The sequence below is a fragment of the Macaca thibetana genome, chromosome 10, assembly GCF_024542745.1.
Source record: "Macaca thibetana thibetana isolate TM-01 chromosome 10, ASM2454274v1, whole genome shotgun sequence".
Taxonomy (NCBI): Eukaryota; Metazoa; Chordata; class Mammalia; order Primates; family Cercopithecidae; genus Macaca; species Macaca thibetana.
This window is the reverse complement of record NC_065587.1, coordinates 11,176,415-11,197,835: the sequence shown is the minus strand read 5'-3', so window position 1 is coordinate 11,197,835 and position 21,421 is coordinate 11,176,415. Positions and strand designations below refer to the sequence as shown.

At 58.9% G+C, this 21,421-nt stretch overlaps 1 protein-coding gene across 1 annotated transcript in view; it reads left to right on the top strand.

The window, feature by feature from the left end:
- CACNA1I (calcium voltage-gated channel subunit alpha1 I) overlaps positions 1-12,907 on the top strand; it is a 135,738-nt gene extending 122,831 nt beyond the window's left edge. Inside the window, 8 exon segments of the mRNA XM_050806160.1 lie at positions 302-380; positions 953-1,074; positions 2,069-2,407; positions 2,685-2,831; positions 3,894-4,016; positions 5,444-5,609; positions 7,250-7,446; positions 8,884-12,907. Coding sequence (XP_050662117.1) covers positions 302-380; positions 953-1,074; positions 2,069-2,407; positions 2,685-2,831; positions 3,894-4,016; positions 5,444-5,609; positions 7,250-7,446; positions 8,884-9,528 — 1,818 coding nt within the window. The 3' untranslated portion in view covers positions 9,529-12,907.
- The last annotated feature ends 8,514 nt before the right edge of the window (positions 12,908-21,421 follow it).

Genomic DNA, 21,421 nt, shown 5'->3' with positions numbered 1-21,421 from the left:
AAGATAGTTCATGGATTATTGTGAGGAGGAAGTGAGCTCATTAACCTCAAGTGCTGGAAACGGGGCGGCTTGTGGTAAAGGCGGCACAAGTGTTTTCTTGTTATTCTGAGCCCTGTGCTGGAACCAGCCTGCCCTCCAGGTCCTGTGGGGTGGCAGACGTGGACACACAGCCTGGGGGAACGTTACAGCTGCTCTGACCCTCAGGCTGCCCACCCCCACCGCCCCAGCCTCCACCCTTCCCAGGCCTGGTGCGCCCTCACCCATCCCCCAGTCCCACCCGGCCTCACCTGTCTTCCCGCAGGTGGGCAACCTGGGCCTCCTCTTCATGCTGCTCTTCTTCATCTATGCTGCCCTTGGGGTGGAGCTCTTCGGGAAGCTGGGTGAGTGACTCCCAGAGCAGGCCTGTGGTGGGGTGCAGCGGGGCTGCAGGATGACTTGGTGGAGCAGGGACCCCCAGCCTATCACATCAGGGTCTTTGTATTGAGGAGATGCCTACAGCAGGGCCCCCACCTGTCTGGTCTCCCAGGGAACCTGCCCTCCCTACCCCTGTAGTTGTTGCCTGTCTTGTGTTGGTGCCTGTCTTGAGCCAGCACCGCCCCAGCAAATGGAGAGGCCAGGGTGGGGGCAGAGGGCAACAGAGCACTTGCTGAGCTCTGCCCTGCACCGGGATGGCTCTGGAAAGCAGGGTTCCCTGATGGGCTGGCCCTCACCCCATTGCATCCTCTTTCTCAGAAACCCATTCTTTGGTGGGGGACAGAACTAGACTCACCCAAACCTGAGCCCCAGCTCATGCGCCATCTCCCCGAGCCTCAGTTTATCTGTGGGCTGGGCACAGTCTGTACGCCCCTCCTAGAGTGTGATGAGGGTTGAGGCAAGGTGGGAGGCACTGGGTCAGGGTGAGCCCCGCAGGTGCTCTGCCATCGGGCAGGGCTGACCTCCTCCCCGCTTTCAGTCTGCAACGATGAGAACCCATGCGAGGGCATGAGCCGGCATGCCACCTTCGAGAACTTCGGCATGGCCTTCCTCACGCTCTTCCAGGTCTCCACGGGTGACAACTGGAACGGGATCATGAAGGTACTCCCGGGTGGGCTGGGGTGGAGAAATCAGCCAGATGCTGGGACAGTGAGGACGCTGGTCCCGCTGCTCAGGGCTGTGCCCACCCAGGGCCCCACCGCACAAGGGAGGGGCATGCAGGGCACGGAGGAATGGAGGGGCCTGCCCGGGACCAGCACAGTGGGGAGAGCTGAGCCATAACAGGCCCCTTGTCTACCACTGTCCCATCCCCCAGTTTTGCCTAAGATTGGGGCTCAGATTCTAGGGGAGACAACTCCACCCGGTTCCAGGGGGTACCTGGGGCCCAGGCAGGCCCGAAGGCCAGGGCCAGGCCCCTTAGTGACTGCCGCACCGACCAGGTCACCCGGCAGAGGCTCCCTAGACTGGGCTGCAACCCGGGCCGGGCTGGGAAGGGCAGGGAGGGGCTCCCGGAGGACAGGGGTGAGGCCTCGGTTCCGGGGCCCGAAGGTGGAGAGGGCAGTGATAGGCCTCTCACCCCCACCCTGCAGAGCCCCCAGTCCCCCAGCAAGGGGGCAGGAAGCCGGGGGCTAGGAGAGGTGGCCACTCTCCTCGGCCCAGGGCGGGAAGGTGGTGGAGTCTTCTTGGGCTTTGTGGGTGGGGGTTGAGCTGAAAAACCAGAAAGGAAGGACAGGGAGGCCCTGGTCCCGAATGCACCCTACTCCCCAGATGCCCCTGAAGTAAGCCCCAGATGCCCCTTCTCAGGCCTGACTGTGTCCCAGGGAAGCAGGCCAGCTGTGGGGAGGGTGACGTGGGTGGGAGCAAGAGAGGAGGAGAGGGTGCTGGGCCATCGTCTGTCCGTGCGGGGACTTAGCTGAAGCTGAGGCAGGCAGATGCTGCCACAAGGCAGAGTGGGGCAGGGCAGCCAGGGCCATCTCGGGGGTTGAATCTCGGTCTTGCTGCCTCCGCGCGTGGCCCTGGGCTGGCCTCTGCCTCCAGCAGCCTCTGGGATGTCCTCCTCCTCATCCTCGTCCTCTCCGCCCTCCCCACCACGCAGGACACGCTGCGGGACTGCACCCATGATGAGCGCAGCTGCCTGAGCAGCCTGCAGTTTGTGTCGCCACTGTACTTCGTGAGCTTCGTGCTCACCGCGCAGTTCGTGCTCATCAACGTGGTGGTGGCTGTGCTCATGAAGCACCTGGACGACAGCAATAAGGAGGCGCAGGAGGACGCCGAGATGGATGCCGAGCTCGAGCTGGAGATGGCCCACGGCCTGGGCCCCGGCCCGAGGCTGCCTGCCGGCTCCCCGGGCGCCCCTGGCCGAGGGCCGGGAGGGGCGGGCGGCGGGGGCGACGCCGAGGGCGGCTTGTGCCGGCGCTGCTACTCGCCTGCCCAGGTGGGCAGGGGCTGGAGCGGCGCGAGGGTCGCCAGAGGGGGGGGCACTGCAGGGCTAGATGGGCAGCGGGGCCAGGGAGGCCTTGCACAGAGACCTCTGTCTTTCTGGGCCCCACCCTGCTCAGCTCCATAGAAGGGGTGACCCTGTGATGAGGGGGTCGGTCCCAGGCCATGGGCGCAGAGAACCAACCGGGAGGGCAGCTGTGTCCTGCCCACCCCGCAGCCCCGGGACCCGGCTGATAATCCCGCCTGTCCCCACCCCGTCCCCGTCCGCCTAGGAGAACCTGTGGCTGGACAGCGTCTCTTTAATCATCAAGGACTCCTTGGAGGGGGAGCTGACCATCATCGACAACCTCTCGGGCTCCATCTTCCACCACTACTCCTCGCCCGCCGGCTGCAAGAAATGTCACCACGACAAGCAAGAGGTAATGGCAGCCCGGGAGGCCCAGCCCCTTGTGGCGGGGCAGCACGAAGCCTGGTGGGGGGCCTGCCCGAGGGCAGAGCCTGGCTCTGGGCCGTAGAGACCAGGCTGGGTCAGTGTGGGCACACGTAGCTTCCATGGCCTGGGCAGATTGGCTCCCTGAGCCAGGGCCAGGTGTGGGCCTGTGGTGTGGTGGCTGCAGCTACTGACCCCAGCACCGTGCCGCACACAGTAGGTGCTTGGGTAGGGCAGCTGCCCCACCTTGTGTATTGCAGGTGCCAGGCAGGGAGCCTGTGTGTCACTTGCAGGACAGCTTGCCCTTTCTGTGACATGAAGGGGTCATCTGCCCGCTCTTCCCCCAGGGCATCATCCTGGCACTCAACCTCCTCCAGGTGCCCTGCCCTGGTCTCCAGCTCGGGGCTTAGGCCCACCCAGCTCAGGGGTTCCCATGGGTCCACCTCCAGTGCAGGCGCAGGCAGCCCCCTCCCCTCTCCCCAGCAGTGTGGGCCCCTGAGCTCTCCCTGGGGTGCTCCAGCCCCCAGGGTGGCCCCAGCCTCAGGTGGCTGCAGGGCGGGTCCCCAGGAGCCGTCAGCAGGAGCTGGAAGTCTGGGCTGCCCCACACCCCTGCCCTGTGGTGGCTGCAGATTCTCCAGTGTCTCTGGGCCCCGCAGTGTCCCCTGCCTGTGACACGCTGTGCAGGTTGTCCACACAGGACCATAGATGAGTCAAGTCCGGCCCAGTCTTGATGGGCACTTGGTCTGGGGGCAAGCAGACAGCTGTGGAGTTCACAGCCCATGGCAACTCACCTGCCCTCAGGCCCAGATAGCAAGATGGGCCTCTCAGGGCTGGCTTCCACTGGAGGTGACTGCTGTGTCGCCATTGCATACCGCCCAGGCTGGGCCCCTGCACAGGATGGATACATCATCCGTGCCCAGCAGGTGTCTGGACCTTTCTGACCACTGCTTGGCCTCTCTTCAGAGCCTCAGGCCTGTGGCTGCACGCCCCAGGACCCAGGCCTGCCCATCCCAACGCTGTGGTGACCTGAGGCCACCCCCTCTTCCTGCAGGTGCAGCTGGCTGAGACGGAGGCCTTCTCCCTGAACTCAGACAGGTCCTCGTCCATCCTGCTGGGCGACGACCTGAGCCTTGAGGACCCCACAGCCTGCCCACCTGGCCCCAAAGACAGCAAGGTGAGCTCCCCTGGGGACTCCTGAGCAGGCGGGTCTGTCCTTGAAGCTTGGCCCCTGCCCACCCAGGCAGGAACCCCCTGTCTTTCCAGTCTACCATGTAAACGACACCCACTGTGTGCTAGGCCTTCATCTCCTGTTGGACAGATGAGGGCAGTAGGGCTCAGAGAGGTGGAGTGATTTGCCTGAGGTCACACAGCCACAAGCCCAGCCAGCGATCCAACCTGGCACTCAGCAGCACTGGCTGCTGCTTGTTGCTTTGAGTATTTTTTGGTCCATTCCATGGGGGTCATCCCTGGCTGGCAGGGCTGTGAGGCCGAAGTGAACGGGGGAGTCGTGTCAGGCAAAGCACCTACTCTGTGCAGGCGCTCTGCCCGTGCCAGCTTTGTCCACCCCACAGCTCTGTGCAGCAGGCATGATTCGTCCTCACTTCACACGTGAGGAGATGGGGCTTCCAAGAAGTGGGGTGATGCTCACATCACACAGCCAGGAATGACAGAGCAGGAAGCCACCCCTGAGGCTGGGCCCCAAACCTCTGCACCCCAGGGGGTCAGTCTGAGGAGGCCTGCAGGCCAGGAAGGGCCCCTTGCTGATCCTGCAGTCTTAGGGGGTGAGACCTCAAGACCGGGGCTCCTGATCTCAAGGTCAAGGTGGTCCTGCCCTGCTGGGGGTGGGGGGTATAAGGGACAGCTGGGGGATACCCTGGGCTTGGCACCTCTGCCCCCTAGGCTGGCCCTCCATCAGCTCAGGGTAGGTTGCGGGGCGAGTTCTTCCTATCCCTTCCATGTCATTTCGGTCCCCTCCCTGATGGCTCACAGTTGCTGCAGCTCCCTGTACCCCCACACTGCTCTTCTACAAAGGATATCAGGGTGCACAGTTTTTGGGACTCAGCTGGACTTGGGCAGGGTACAGTCTTTTGTGCCAGACTCAGCAAGTCATCGGAGGTTGGGGTGGCGCGAATGCATCTGCCTTGGAGGGGGCACTAACGCAGCTCTTCTGGGAAGGGGTCACTATGGTCTACAGGCCTGAGGAATGTGGGGGCCAGAGAATGCCTAGGAAGGCAGGCATCACTCTCCTCGGATGCAGAAACATGCTCAGCAAAGGGAAGGGACCCCCCCAAGGTCATGCTTACGGGACACTCTGGCCACTCAGCCTGTCTTCTGATGCCTTCACCAGCCTTGACCTGGCTTCTTCACTGGCCCAGGGTCTGTACCAGGGGAAGTCACTAACTGCCTGGGGCATCCAGTGGGGCATTCGGAGGTGGATTCCTTTCACTGGGGTTTGGGAAGATGGTCAGGTAGAGGAGGTGAGAGGAAGGTCAGACTAGCCATGAGGGTAGCCTAGTTAAGCGAGGGCCCGTGGAGCAGGTCATGAGGGCAGCTGTCCCCGCCCCCCTAGTCCTGCCCCATCCTACCTCCCTTTCCTTGCAGGGTGAGCTGGACCCACCTGAGCCCATGTGTGTGAGAGACCTGGATGAATGCTTCTTCCCCTTGTCCTCTACGGCCGTCTCACCGGGTCCAGAGAACTTCCTGTGTGAGATGGAGGAGATCCCATTCAACCCTGTCCAGTCCTGGCTGAAACATGACAGCAGTCAAGGTGAGGGGTGGGAGCCCTGCCAGCTCCCCGCAGCCCTCATCTTGGGCGTCTGCTTCAGAGGGAGATGGTTGAGTTTTTTCCTTAGTATTTTTACCCAGATTATTATATTTAGTCCAGAAAGAACCAGATGGATATCTGACAATGAGAGATAGACTCTCAGGCCTGATATAACAATGATAAAAGATCAAGAGCCAAATAGTACAAAAAGATGAGATAATTATAACAAAAACCTAAGCATCTAAAGGAAGCTTCATGCTAAGCTTCCTAGGAGCCATAGTGAAAAGGGAAAGAGGTGGGTACACACGGCTCTCATATCAAGCAGAAGGAAAGCTGCCAGATTATTGTGTTTTTCTAGAGCTGAATTAGAGAGGTGTGTAGCCCACAGATCTTCATATACATGGGATGTTAAACATAGGAAAGCCTGGTGTCTTCAATAGCCCTTTTGCAAATTCCTGATACTTATCCTTCAGCTCTACCCACAGTGCTCTGTTTGTGCTTTGGGCCCGTGGCTGGGCTCTGGGCACAGGGCCAGGGGACTAAGCTGGCCTGCCATCACGGGTTCATCTTTACTGTGGTCCTCATGGAGGGTGGCAGGAACCTGGTTTCACAGCACTGGCTATGGAGGGAGGCAGAGAGATGAGGAGCCCAGCAGAAGAGGGACGACACCCAAGACTCTGAGCCCACCCCAAGTACCCTTCGGGGACGCCTCCCAGGAGCCAGACATGGGGTGACTTTCCTGGGCACCCTCCCTAAAGCTGATGGGCTTTCAACTGGCCAGGGTGGCTGAGGTGCCAAGATCCCAGACTTCCCAAACCAGAAGTCAGGGCACAGGGCTGACCCGAGAGCCATTCTGGTGGAATGCAATCTCATTCCCTTTAGCCAACCATTTATTTACGTTTTCCTTAAATGGTAAGATGGTATGGCATAGGATCCCCAGCCGGGACATTCAGACTGTCCAGCTGTCTTGGGTACATTCTTCCATTATCTCACCCTCCACCCCCCAAGGTGTGGAGGGGACGGTGGGCAGAGGCTGCTGCTACCCCCCCACGCCCCCCACACCCAGACCTGCCCCAGCCCTCAGACCCCCACCCCCGTCTCTGTCCCTCACTGTGTGGAGCCAACCAGGCCAGACTGACCTGCCATCCAGTGCAGCACCTGACCCGGGGCTGGGACGCCCCAACCCACCTGCTGTCCCACAGGGGCCCCCAGGCCTGGCCAGGCTGCATGGTGGGGTCAGGACCCGGGGGTGACTGATCCTAGTGAGCACCTACTGTGTACTTGGTACTGAGCTGGGAGCTTCCAGCTGTTTCTTCTCCTGATGACCCTCAAGATGGCATCTTGTTCCCTTTTACAGAGGAAGAGACCTAGGCTTGAGCCCGGGTCTGCTTGCCTCCAAAAGCTGTGTCTTGCCCAGGGCCCCTGCCCCCTGGAATCAAAAGGGCTGGTTCAGGATTTCTCTCTTGCTCTCACAATGGGGAAACAAAGGTTTAGAGGGGGGGACTTGCCCACGGTCTCACAGTCAGTTTATTAGGTGGCTCCTCCCTGCTGGCCCAATGAGATTGGTGCTCAATGCCACCTCCCAGGGACTGCCCCCTGGCCTGAGTGTGCTCCGTCAGCTCTGTCTCCTCCTTTCCCAGCAGCACCCCCAAGTCCCTTCTCCCCGGATGCCTCCAGCCCTCTCCTGCCCATGCCAGCCGAGTTCTTCCACCCTGCAGTGTCTGCCAGTCAGAAAGGCGCAGAAAAGGGCACCGGCACTGGGACCCTCCCCAAGATTGCGCTGCAGGGCTCCTGGGCATCTCTGCGGTCACCAAGGGTCAACTGCACCCTCCTCCGGCAGGTACCGGCACCTCCCAGGCTCCAGAGCACCGGTCTGTAGGCAAGGGGCAGGATCTAAGCCAGGCCTCGAAGTCCGAGGGACTGGGAGGGGAAGGACCCAACCAAAGGCCCAGGGCACCACCATGCAAGGGGGTTTGGGAACGCTGGGGTGATGCTGAGACGGAGCAGGAGGTGGCACTGGGGCGGACGGGAGTGGGCAGAGCTGGGTCCTGGGGACAGCAGAGTGTAGGGAGGTCTGGAAGAGGCCTGTGATACCTAGCTTGAGGGGAGGGGAGGAGGAGGAGTACTGGAGGTTTTGCAGGGTGGCGGGGTGCTGGCGGTGGGGAGGATACCCTGGGTTATCTGGGTGGGTGTGAGTGGGGGCTTGATTACTAGGAATGGAGGTGGGAGGGCGGGTCTGGTGGATGAGAAGCCTCGGCCTGCAGGGTCCCCTGTACTGGATTGGCCAGGGCCACAGCCCTCCTACCCAAGAGAGCACTGAGGGCTCCGTTGTGGGGGTGGGGAAATGGGGTCGAGCCGGCTCCCACAGTACGGTGACTGTGGTTGATTCACTGGGTGACTGTGGGACCCAGTCCTAGCAGGCTGTGTGGCCTGGCGGGCAGGATACAAACTCCCTGCCTGCTGAGCTCACCGTTTAGTGCTGAGAGTGAGCTGCAGGGGTGCAGTAAAGTCTACTCCATGGTGGACAGGCAGGGAGAACAGCTCCTGGGGAGGGGCTGGAGGTGGGGGCTGGGAGGTGGGGGGCCCTGGTGCTGGGAGGTGGGAGCTGGGGAGCTGGGCAGCTGGGAGGTGGGGGGCCCTGGTGCTGGGAGGTTGGGAGCTGGGGAGCCGGGGAGCTGGGCAGCTGGGCGGTGGGGGACCCTGGTGCTGGGAGCTGGGGAGCTGGGTAGCTGGGAGGTGGGGGGCCCTGGTGCTGGGAGGTTGGGAGCTGGGCGGCTGGGAGGTGGGGGCTGGGCGGCTGGGAGATGGGGGGCCCTGGTGCTGGGAGGTGGGAGCTGGACAGCTGGGAGGTGGGGGTCCTGGGGCCGGGAGGTGGGGGCCAGGGGCCGGAGCAAGTGGGAGGGACCGGAACCAGTGAGAGCAGCCAGGGCAGGGGCCGCCTCAGGACCATGGGGGCTGTGGTGGGGGTGCCACGTGCCCTGGGGGAGGGCGGTGGGCCCAGGGCTTCCCCTTGGAGTGAGCCTGGAGCCTTCCGTGAAGGGCAGGGCCGGGTTTGACCTGGGTTTGAGGCGGGTGCTAGCTCCTTTCAGGGGACCTCTCGGGGCAGGTGCAGGCCCTGTGGTGACTGCCGCCTAAGCTGGACGTGCAGAGGGAAGAATCCCTGCTCCGAAGGGAGCTCCTTGGATGGGGGCTGCCTGCTGTGCCGGGGAGGGAGGCGTCCAGGTTGCTGGGGTGGGGGCAGACCCAGGCGGCCTCCACCGCTCCCACCTCCCCCCAGGCCACCGGGAGCGACACGTCGCTGGACGCCAGCCCCAGCAGCTCCGCGGGCAGCCTGCAGACCACGCTGGAGGACAGCCTGACCCTGAGCGACAGCCCCCGGCGAGCCCTGGGGCCGCCCGCGCCTGCTCCGGGACCCCGGGCCGGCCTGTCCCCCGCCGCGCACCGCCGCCTGAGCCTGCGGGGCCGGGGCCTGTTCAGCCTGCGGGGGCTGCGGGCGCATCAGCGCAGCCACAGCAGCGGGGGCTCCACCAGCCCGGGCTGCACCTACCACGACTCCATGGACCCCTCGGACGAGGAGGGCCGCGGCGGCGCGGGCGGCGGGGGCGCGAGCAGCGAGCACTCGGAGACCCTCAGCAGCCTCTCGCTCACCTCCCTCTTCTGCCCACCGCCCCCGCCGCCGCTCCCCGGCCTCACGCCCGCCAGGAAGTTCAGCAGCACCAGCAGCCTGGCCGCCCCCGGCCGCCCCCGCGCCGCCGCCCCGGCCCACGGCCTGGCCCGGAGCCCCTCGTGGGCCGCGGACCGCAGCAAGGACCCCCTGGGCCGGGCACCGCTGCCCATGGGCCTGGGCCCCTTGGCGCCCCCGCCGCAACCGCTCCCCGGAGAGCTGGAGCCGGGAGACGCCGCCAGCAAGAGGAAGAGATGAGGGTCGCAGGGGCCCCCGGCCGCCCACCGCCCGCCCCGTCTCACCTTTTTTACCTCAGGAGCCAGGAGCAGACAGCAATACTTCGTCCACACCTGGGATCGCGCAGGGCCCGCCGGGCACAGGCGCCCGTCAGCCGGGCTGAGCGGAGTCTGGGTTAGCCAGGCCTGCGTGGCCCATGGTGGCCCTTCCAGTGCATATATATACATATATATATGCGTATATATACACACACACACACATAGACAGACATATATATATATTTATTTTTTTTACTGAGAGCTTATGACTTCCAGAAAGTGCTAAAGGTGGGAGGTGGGCCAGGGCCTGGACGGGGCTTTTGTCTGACGCTCTGGAATTCAGGCCAGACCCACCCCAGGGCACATGTCCTGCCGGGGCGTCGCAGCTGTGTTTTTTGATGTCTCCTCCCGGGTTGAGAGTAGCTTGGAGAGGACCCTCAGGCCTCTGAGGGCACCAGGCCCGGGAGAAGAGGTGCAATTCAGGGTGTGTTTTCTTTTTCTTTTTTTTCTTTTAAAGAAGAAACGCTGCTAAGATCCCCCGTGGCTCCCACGCGTCGGGGTGTCTGTCCTGTCATCCTGACCGTCTTGTTGTTGTGAAGTCTTTTGTAGACACCCCAGAGCACACACATACCCTTAGTACACGGGTTAGATGTCTCTTTAGAAAAATCAGGGGTGAGTAGCTGTGTTTCCTTAGGACCGTGGTGGGGGGTGGAGGGCAGCTCCGAGGCTGGGCTGGGGCTCTGGCCCCAGGGGAGGTGCCAGCTCCTGAGTACTTCTGAGGGGGTGGGTTCCACCCCAGGAGGGCGGGGTTGGGTGGAGCAGGAGTGGAGGCCGCTTGGAGATGCCAGGGTACCTGCCTGGTCTCGGCTGGCTCTGGCTGCCCTGCAGGTGCCCTTGGGCTCAGGCAGTTAGTTGTTCAGTCACTTATGCCTTTTATCCCCAATATGGGCCCTGAGCTGTGGCTGTCCCTGGACGCTGTGCTGTCCCCGTCCTGAGCAACTATGCCCCCGCCCCAGTGGGTTCAAGGCAAAGCAGCTCTGACCGAATTCTAGGCAGGGGTGGGGGCACCTGCCTGGGCCCTGGGTCCAGCCGCATCCCCACGCCCAGCCTTTTGCGTCACCTGGAGGCCACATTCTCCGACCCCACCTCCCCGCCCCTGTCTCTCCTCCCTGCCCCCGTCTCTCCTCCCCGCTGCCCCTAACTGCAGGTCAGCTTTCACTATAGTAGTGCTTCCCAAACGGGTTATAGATGGGGGTGTTTGATTTGAAGAGTTACGCATTTATTTCACTATTTATTAGAAAAAAAATACATTGAACCCGTGATTTCACAGAGATTTTGCTTAGGTCAAGGCTACTTTTTAAAAAGGGAGCGACTTTCATGAAGTCAGTTTGGAGGAGGAGGTTGGGAGCACGTTGGTGGCGGTGGTCTGGAGAGGCTGCAGAGGCCACGAGTTTGGAGCTGCTGTGCTTCAGCAATAACCTTGCCTTTGTTAAGACCCCCCCTTGCCTTTGCTAAGACCCCCTCTGAGGGCTTCATGGGGGCCTGCTGAGGGGCAGCCTTGTCCTTGTTCCCAAACTCTGACTTGGAAGAACTCAGCTCGTGGCCAGGCTGGTGAGGGTGTGGGGTGCCCCTTGGAGGGGTTCTGGGTGTCTTCCAGGCTGGCACAGGGACCCTGGGGGAGGTGGTGGGCAATGTGTGCTTTGTCACATGCAGAGACCTTTTGGGCTGAGGGAGAGCGGTCCAGGAGGGGTTGTCAAGCCCACCTGGGAAACTGAGCCCCGGAGAGGGGAAGCGGCCAGCCCAGGATCCTTCAGGGCCCTAGCAGCAAAGAAGCTGGGGTGGTGTGGAGGGCCCCACTCCATACCCTAGGGCTGTGATGCTGAGCAAGGTGCCTGCAGCGGGAGGAACTGCCCAGTCCTCCCTGCGGGGCAGGTAGACCTGTGAGGATGGCTGGGTCCAAGCCCAATGCTGACCCCTCCAAAGAGCCTCGGCCCTGCCTCCCTTTCCACGGAGGTGGTTTTATGTGGAGCGAGCTACGTTGTCTGGGGAAGAAGTGTCTGGGCGGGCTTACCTGCTCCTGGCTGACCCTGAGCACGCGCAGTTGGAGGGAGGCAGACAGACTTGACTTTTTGCAAGTCCGTGTGTTGCTGGAGGGACATGTGTGTTGGAGCCCAGAAGAGGGGCTGTGTGACCTGGGAAGACCATGTGGAAGGTTGGGCTTCAAATTGGCAGGATCAGACGCCGGTCCAGCAGCCTTGGGTCATCTTGTGACTCTGCTGAGCATCCTTTCCTGCTGTTACATGGGTTCAGAGCAGCTGCGCGGGGAACACATCCTAGGCAGGTCTGATGTGAAACCTCCCCTTGCCCTGAACCATGTGGCTCTGGAACAAGCAGACACCTCGGGGCAGGTGTTCTAGGCAAAGGGATGGGCATGAGCGAAGGCTCCAGGGCCCACAGAGCGGGGCGTGTGGAGAAGTTAAAAGAGCTGAGCTCAGAGGCAGAGAAGCTCCTTGCAGGGAGCAGTGGGAGATGGCCAGGCTCCTGGAGGCCCCACCTGCCGATCCCAGACACTTGGCCTTGTTCTTGTGGGTGACAGAGATGGGGAACCAGGGAAGCTGTGATCTACTGGCCAGCACAAGTCAGAATGGGTGAGGGTTGGGCAAAGGGCCCTTCCTTCCTCCTCAACCCTGTGGTCTGGGGCCATGGCCTCAGGCCTGTGTCTATCACAAAAGCACAAATTTGCCCTAACCCACATGGGCCTGGCAGTGGGGAAGGTGGGGACGCAGGTCCCTGAGCTGTCTCTGCTGCTCCATAGGGTGGTGATGGGCAGGCACCTTGGCATCTGTGCAGAGACAACCCAGTCTAGCCAAACCCCCTTTGTCTCCTCTGCTCTACCTTCTCCTGTACCAGGCAGCCCCTTAAAGGAGGACAAAGCGTGTAAAGCCCGTCTGCCTGTCTTCCCCCATATCCTCAGCTCGGAGCCTTCCGCTTCCAGGGCCAACCCCAGCCCCCTTTGCTGCGTTGTGTAAGGGCTTGGGGTCATAAGAGCTGCTCTTTAGCCCAGATACACATACTCTTTTTTGTCTTTGTGCAATAATCCGTGTTCCTGGCAGAGCCTGGGCCAAGCTGCAGCCTACTGAGGAGGTAGAGGCCACCTCCTCCAGGAAGCCCTCGGCCTGGGCCGCCACCGTGACTCTAGCACTCTCAGTCGCTGTACAGTTTCTATGGTGTGAATGAACTTCCCTCCTAGTTGCTGATGGCGCTGGTACCTGCTGGCCCAGATGGCCCGGGTGTAGAGAAACCAAGCGGCAGCCACCACCAGTGTTGTTTTGAATAAAAGCCCAGAAGCCTATTTAAGAATTTCTCCGTGTGTCTCTGCTGTTCTTTCCCCGGTGGGGTGGGTGTCAAGCTGGGGCTTCTCTCAAGGGAGGGGTGGCGGTTCTCCTCCTCCATGTTCAGGTGTGGGGCTGGGGCATCGGGGACCTAGAACAATGCTCATGGCAGGGTGCTCTCATGGCCGCTGGGTGGGTGGGGGCCTGTGGAGCTGGGGAGGAGGCAGGCCTGGTTCCCACGCTCTGCTGCTGTGGCTGAGGTGCTGGCCCCGGGCAAGAAGGTCACATGGGAAGAATAATCTCCTCATCCTTTGGCACTGTCTATTTCGTTTTCTTTCTTTTCTTTTCTTTTTTTTTTTTTTTTTTTTTGAGACGGAGTCTCGCTCTGTTGCCCTGGCTTGAGTGCAATGGTAAGATCTCAGCTCACTATCGTGTCAGCCTCCTGAGTAGCTGGGATTACGGGCGCCTGCTATCATGCCTGGCTAATGTTTGTATTTTTAGTAGAGACAGGGTTTCACCACATTGGCCAGGCTGGTCTCGAACTCTTGACCTCAGGTGATCCACTTGCCTCGGCCTCCCAAAGTGCTGGGATTACAGGCGTGAGCCACCGCACCCGGCCTACACTGTCTGTTTCTTGAGCGAGTCTCCATCAGATTGGACTGACCCAAGGACGGGGACCGTGTTTACTTCTCCCGCCCGTAGCCCGGTGCTGGTTGAGCTTCAGCAAATGTCAGCTCCGTGGCTGTGTTTTGGAAGCAGAAGGGATTTCAAAGACCAACTAATGCCTTCTCTTATTTTTCCACTTGAGGAAACAGGCCTGGAGAGGCTGCAGGGTGTGGTCTGGGCCGCACAGCGAGGCAGAGGGTAGGGGTGATGGGCACCCGCTTGCCACCTCCACAGCCGGAGGCACAGCCCCTGGGGAGGAGAGCCCTGATTTGTGTTCCTCTCTCTTCCCCGTTAATAATGGGATTAAAAGCAAGTTGCTGCCAAGGAGAGAGACTGGCTTAAAAAAATACATAACCCAAGAACATTTTAAGAGAATGAAAAACTTCAGCCATCAGCACTTTTTATTTAGACCTGAATTCATGAATTTTAACCAAATAAACACAGGCATGTTAGGTATTAATATATGTACGATTATGCAAAACCACTATTATGGCTGTAATGAAAATTAGATTCTAACGCTTGTGGTGTTCCAGGAAGGAGGCATCCACCGGTTTCTAGCGCGGTGACCTCGGATTGCTGTCACCATGGTAACAGGCTGCCGTGGGAATCTGTGGACGCCCGGCTGGTCCTGTCGGGAGGGGTGGGGGTAGGGCCAGGCCGGGCTGGTGCGGATTTGCCGGCCCCCATCTGGGCAGAGTGGGGGCACTTTGTCCCCTGGGCGGAGGCCAGCCTGAGCCTCAGAGGAAAGGGGGCCGGTCATCAGCAGGAGGAGATTGGTGGGGCAGAAATAGCAGGTGCACTGGGCCCTGCCCCACTCACCTTCATCTTCCTGTTCCCCCTCAGGCTGCCCCTCCAGGGAGGTGTCCGTGTCATCTTCAGTAAATCGTGACTGCACACCCACACACGCCCAGCCTCTGCTAGGTGCTGGGGACACAAGGATGATGGGGCCCTATGCTCATGGAGCCCGCACCTCAGAGTGGGAGAAAGATCCCAGACAGACAGGCACACAGCTGGGCCATTTCAGAGCCTGCAAGTGCCATGAAGGCAGCAGAGCCGGTGGAGTGACCGTGACTGGGGCTGGGGGTGGGGGTCTTCCTGGCTGGGTGGTCTGGGAGGCCTGGCTGGGGATTCCTGAAGAACCAGAGGCGAGAGCCTTGTCAAGGCAGTGACCACCCCTTTCCAGATGAGAGGCAGGAGCCTCAGAGGGCAGCGTCCAGATAAGACCCAGGGCACCTGGCTACATGAGAACATCAGACACGCCAGGAACACGTTTACAGCGTGAGCAGGTCCCATGCGGTATTTGGGACATATTCACACTAAAAAGTTATTTGTTGCTTTATCTGAAATTCTTATTTAACTGGCTGTCCTTATTCTTCTTTGCGAAGTCGGCAAACCTGTCAGAGAGTGGGGTGTGACTTCCTTGGGCCATGAGCGGCCGTACCCTGCCCAATAGCCTGCCCGGCACCCCTGCCCCATGGCCTGCCCGGCACCACTGCCCGATCGCCTGCTCGGCACCCCTGCCCCATGGCCTGCCTGGCACCCCTGCCCTGTCCTCCTGGGATACTGCTTTTGGTCACCCGCCAACCTTGCCCCCGCAGTCCCTTCTCACTGGGAGCCTGGCGAAGGGGAGATATCAGCGGGCCACCTCTGCAGCTCAGCCCAGTGGTTCCATGGCTCCTGGGACCTGCCTGATGCCTGCAGGGCTCTGGGCATTCCCGTCCTCACCCACTGCCCAGCGTGGCTTCATGGACTAGCCATAGCCATGCTGACCTGCCCTGCTCTGCCCTTCTCCCACCTCTACTGGGCTCTTCACCCTTCAAGCCCCCACTTAGGCGTCACTGTCTCGACACACTTCCCTGTCACTCCAGACTGTTCCCACCTTCTGACTCTGAGCTCCTCCCTGAAAAAAATTAGCCATTTAAGAAACTGTGGTGAAGTATACACAAATGATGTGAAATTTACCATTTTAACTCTTATTAAGTGTAGAGTTCAGTGGCATTAGGAATGTTGCTAGACACTTCTCAAAAAAAAATACGAAAAAAAATTCATCATCACTGGTCATTAAAGAAATGCAAATCAAAACTGCAATGAGACACCATCTCATGCCAGTCAGAATGGTGATCGTTAAAAAGTCAGGAAACAACAGATGCTGGCGAGGCTGTGGAGAAATAGGAATGCTTTTACGCTGATGGTGGGAGTGTCAGTGAGTTCAACCATCGTGGAATCCAGTGTGGCCATTCCTCAAGGATCTAGAACCAGAAATACCATTTGACCCAGCAATCCCATTACTGGGTATATTCCCAAAGGATTATAAATCATTCTACTATTAAGACATATGCACACATATGTTTATTGCAGCACTATTTATAATAGCAAAGACTTGGAACCAACCCAAATGCTCATCAGTGACAGACTGGGTAAAGAAAATGTGGCACGGCCAGGCATGGTGGCTCAAGCCTGTAATCCCAGCACTTTGGGAGGCCGAGACGGGTGGATCACGAGGTCAGGAGATCGAGACCATCCTGGCTAACACGGTGAAACTCGTCTCTACTAAAAAAAATACAAAAAAACTAGCCGGGCGAGGTGGTGGGCGCCTGTAGTCCCAGCTACTCGGGAGGCTGAGGTGGGAGAGTGGCGTGAACCCGGGAGGCGGAGCTTGCAGTGAGCCGAGATCCCGCCACTGCACTCCAGCCTGGGCGACAGAGCAAGACTCCGTCTCAAAAAAAAAAAGAAAAAAAAAAAAGAAAATGTGGCACATATACACCATGGAATACTATGCAGCCGTAAAACATAATAAGTTCATGTCCTTTGCCAGGGACATGGATGAAGCTGGAAATCATCATTCTCAGCAAACTAACACAGGAACAGAAAACCAAACACTGCATGTTCTCACTCATAAGTGGGAGTCGAACAACGAGAACACATGGACACAGGGAGGGGAACATCACACACTGGGGCCTGTCAAGGGGGTAGGGGCCAAGCAGAGGGAGAGCATTAGAACAAATACCTAATGCATGAGGGGCTTAAAACTTAGATGACCGGTTGATGGGTGCAGTAAACCACCGTGGCACATGTATACCTATGTAACAAGTCTGCACGTTCTGCACATGTATCCCAGAAGTTAAAAAAAAAAATGTTCCTAATGTTGTGTGACCGTCACCACTGCCCATCACCAGAACTCTCCATCTTGCAAAAGCAAAACCCTTGGTACACGTTAAACAGGAACTCCCATTCTCCAGACCCTGGCAGCCACCGTGCCACTGTCTCCGTGAGTGTGACCACGCCAGGAACTGCGTGAGTGGGGTCACACGGTATTTGTCCTTTTGTGACTGCTGATTTCACTTAGCACAAGGTCCTCGAGGTTCACGCATGCTGTAGTGCGTGTCGGACTTTTCTTCCTTCTTCAGGCGCAGTGGGATTCCCGTCGCGTGTCTAGACCGCACTGTGCTTGGATCCACCCGTTGAGAGGCCCCTGGTTGCTTCTACCTTTCGGATACTGTAAGGAGTGTCACTGTGACCCTGGGTGTGCCAGTGGCTCCTGAGTCCCTGCGTTCACCTCTGTTGGGTGCATCCCCAGTGGTGGCGTGGCTGGGGCAGGCGGTGATTCTGGGTTAAAGTGTCTGAGGACCTGCCGTGCTTTTCTCCAGGGTGACAGGCTCCCCATTCCCTTTGGCGATTCAATTCTTTGTGAGGCTGGATTGACCCTTGGAAGGGTGATGTGCAGTGGGGTTTTTGCCTCTCATTTCTTCCTCTTTCCATCTCCCCCTCCTCTCTTTCTGGCACACTCTTGCTGTGTGGTCCTCGAGCCGTCCTGACCTTTGTTTCCAAAAGCCCAAAGAAAAACTTGGAGAGTGCGGAAAAGAGAGGAGGGAGTTTGCAACCAGGAGGAGGAGAGAGGGGCTGGCGCCCAAGAGGAGTGGCCCTGAGGCTCCGCCTGGGCAGAGCGGTTCCCTGGGCCACTTGTGGTCTGGAAGAAGCCAGGGCCACTGGCAAGAGGGGTGCATGTCTTAGGCCACAGGACTCGGCTACAGGGCCCTGTGTAGTGCCCTGGCACAGTGTGAGGAGGCATAGCCTGGAGGGGCGGCCTGAGAAAGAGCCGGGCTGATGGATGGGGGCAGAGAGGTGGCTGGGTCTCTCTGAGCTCCTGGGCTGGGAGGCACCCTGCCCCGCTGAAGGGTCTGCTGCACCCACTCCCCAGCTGGACGGGGCCCAGGCCCCTCCTGAGCAGGGAACTGCCAGGCCACATGCAGCTCCCACCACCCTGCCTACAGCTCACGGGCTGCGGCCCCCGCCCTCCTCATCTCCAGGACTGGCCCTGAGCTCCAGGAAGAGGCTTCTGTGCCTCCTCAGAGATGCCTGGAGGCAGTGGGGAGGGACTTCTTCCTGCAGTCAGCTCCCGCAGGCACTGACTTCCTCCTTCACTGTCCTCAGCCCTCAGCCTTCCCTGCCTCTGTCCCCACCCATCCCTACCTCTCTCTCCCTGTCTCGTTCTCTGCCTCTTCCTGTCTCTGCCTCTCGCTTTGTCTCTTCGTCTGCCTCATTCTTTCTCTCCCTTTTTTCCTCTCTCTCTTTCCCTCCCTCAATCTTTCTGTCTCTTCCTCTCTCTCTCTCTTTCTCCATTCCTCCCTCTCTCTCTTTCCCTCCCTCAATCTTTCTGTCTCTTCCTCTTTCCCTCTCCCTTCCTCTCTCTCTGTCTCTTCCTCCTTTTTTCTGTCTGTCTCTCATCTATCTATGTTTATCCCTTCATCTCTCTCTGTGTCTCGCTCCCTCTCTCTGTCTTCCTCTCTGCCTCTCTGTGCACACTTTCCATTTCCTGTCCATTTCCTCTCTGAGAGGGAGGGGCTTGCCCATCCTGGGAGGAGAGCCAGATTCCTGGTCCTGTCCTCACCTCCTGCATCCCCTGTGAAGGTGGGGGCACTCAGGACAGGGCTGCAGTCCCACTGTCAGCCCCGAGTGACTGAAGCCCGGGATCTCCCTCACTGGGCAGATACGGACCATGGGCTGCAGTGGGTCTGATGCTGAACTCAGGGCTCAGGGGCTTCTCCCCGCTCCCCAGGGCACCCCATCCTCTCAACATGGGTGTCCCCACAAAGCACATGTTCCTGGGAGGCTGGGAGAGGCAAAAGTCAGGACCTCCGGGCTTTGGTTGGCTGCAGGTCGGGGTGCAGGCCGCCAGCAACCACGGGGAGGGGGCATCTTTCCAGGTGGCCGTGCAGAGGGACATGGGCACAGGTCTGTCACTGTGGCCCCCTCCTGCAGCCGGGTGGGCATTTGGAGGGAGTACCAGGAGTGCTGTTCCCAGCTGTGACGGGTGGGCCATAGGAGTCTCAGGAACATGCCAAGTGAGAGGCACTCCTCCCGAGCCGGAGAACTTCGAGGGGCGGCTGCTTAGACGGGTCTCAGTGGTGGTTGCTCTGTCCCCGCCCTGGGTGTGACCCCTCCCGGGTGTGTGGGCAGGACCTGGTCCCCCACTTCCTGCTAATGAGTAGAATGTGGCATAAGTGGTGGGATGCTGCCTCTGAGAGTGGATGACAGAAAGACGCTGGCTCCCGTCTTGCTCCATGTGGGAGCTGCCCTTCGGAGAAGCCCATGAGCCGAGGAACCAAAGATGCCTCCCTCTGGCCAACATCCAGGAAGGAGTGGAGACCCTCAGCCCACAGCCCTCAAGGGACAGAGCCTCCGTCCAGCCAGCCCCAGCCCACGTGCGGATGGCAGCCTCGGAGAGACTCCACGCCAGAGAGGCTCCCGTCAAGCTGCGTCCTGGTTCCCAGCCACAGAAAGTGTGAAATAATAAATGTTGTTGTTTTAAGCTGCTAAATTTGGGGTAATTTGTTTCACAGGCATAAACTAATACAAGTACACTCCGTACTGTGCTATGAAATCATGCCCTATATTATATGGAATTCTAGAACAGGAAAAATCAATCTATGGTGGGAAAAAGCCCTCAGAATGGTGGTTCCTCCTGGGAGTAGGGGCAGGGTTAACTGAGGAGAGTCACAAGGAAGCTTCATGCTGGGATGATGGTGAGTGATGTCCATTCTGATGGGGTTTGGGTTACACAGATGTATGCATTTGTCAACATCCCGAAAATGTCTTTCAAGATTTGCAAATTTCCTCGTATGTAAATGTTACATCAGAAATAATAAACACTGCGGCATTTGGAGGAAGCGTGCTGATGCCCTCAGTTTTCTTTGAAACACATTGAAAAATAAGATGCATTGCTGAGTGGAGAGTGGGATGGTTGGATGGATATATGATAAAGCAAGTATTATTTTACATAAATGGTGGAATTCGAAGTGATGGGTATAAGAATGGTCACTCAACTTTTTTTTTTTTTTTAATTTTTAGACGGAGCCTCACTCTGTCGCCCATGCTGGAGTGCAGTGGCACACTCTTGGCTCACTGCTGTCTCCGCCTCCTGGGTTCACATCATTCTCCTTTCTCAGCCTCCTGAGTAGCTGGGACTACAGGCGCCTGCCACCATGCCTGGCTAATTTTTTTTTTTTTTAGTAGAGGTGGGGTTTCACCACCTCGTGATCTGCCCACCTTGGCCTCCCAAAGTGCTGGGATTACAGGCATAAGCCACCGCGCCCGGCCCACTAAACACTTTTTTTCAACTTTGTTATGTGTCTAAACATTTCATAAAACAACAGGAAAAATCATTTATTTCACAAATGTTCACAGCATGCTTAATGGCAAAAATAAGAATAATGAAATGGCTCTGTGATCTGAGTAGCAATTCTAATCCAGATTTCTTACCTCTGATAAGGCTTCTTAATGTATTCTTTCATCCTGATTGCCACCCACAAGGAAGCAGTGATAGTTCTTAATTTACAGATGGGGAAACTGAGGCACGGGGAACTCACTGCATAGAGGTCATGAAAGAAGGACGTGGCAGAGCTGAGATTTCTCCAGGTCCAGGTGCTCTGAAGGATTGAGCTGTGTTAACCTATGGGTTGCCATGTCCACCTGTGCCTCAGTTTCCCAGCATCTCAGAGATACAAATTGCCATGTGAGTGAAATCAGGTGACAGCAGTTCGCTCTGCCCAGCTGTGCTGTAGCACCAGTGCACAGCAGGTGCAGTGGCCGGAGGTAGGGCAGGCGCTGTCCCCTCCTGGCTGTGTCTTCTCTTTGAGGCTGGCCTCCTCTGGGTGTGGGGCTCGGCCACCTGGGTGGGAGGTTTCTCTGGGGGCCTCACTCATGAGGTCCGGTCTGTGTCACATCCAGAAGTGACTTGGTGAAAAGATGCACCACTTCACAGCAGCCCTGGGCTGTGACTCCAGGCTGTCCATTTGGAAGGAAGGAGGTGGTTCAGGTCCCCACAGCCCTGACCTTCGAGGAAAGTCTCAGAGCCCATCTCTGAGAGTATCCATGGGGCTCGGGAAACTGTCCCTAAGTCTCCCAGCCCCTGTAATGTGCATTGTAATTCCACGCTTTGCACAGTGGAGAGATGGAGGAAAGAACTCAGAGAATAGCACAGGGCTCTCTTGTCCCTGGGCCTTGGCCCATGCTGCTCCTGGCACTGGGGTCACCTCTGTGACTGCCACTCCTGCTCTCCTTGCACTCCCGAACGGTGTTAGGTGTTACAGGTTCTATATCCTCATGAGATTCTCCAGGCAGGGACAAAGCCAGATTCTCCTTTAAATCTTCTCTCTGGCTGGGGGCCTGGCACTGTGAAGATAGAGGAAGGAGCCCGAGGCAGGGCCTGGGGAGGCACGTGAGAGGCGGAGTGCAGGGGTGGGTGCTTGGGCTTCACGGCCCTTCACCCGCTCGCCAGCCTGCTGAAACGGCTTTCTCCTTCCCGCTCCTGTGAATGAGGAATGGAGGCTCGGGGAGGTGAAGCAACCTCTCCAGGGACCCCACCACAGGGCATCACCA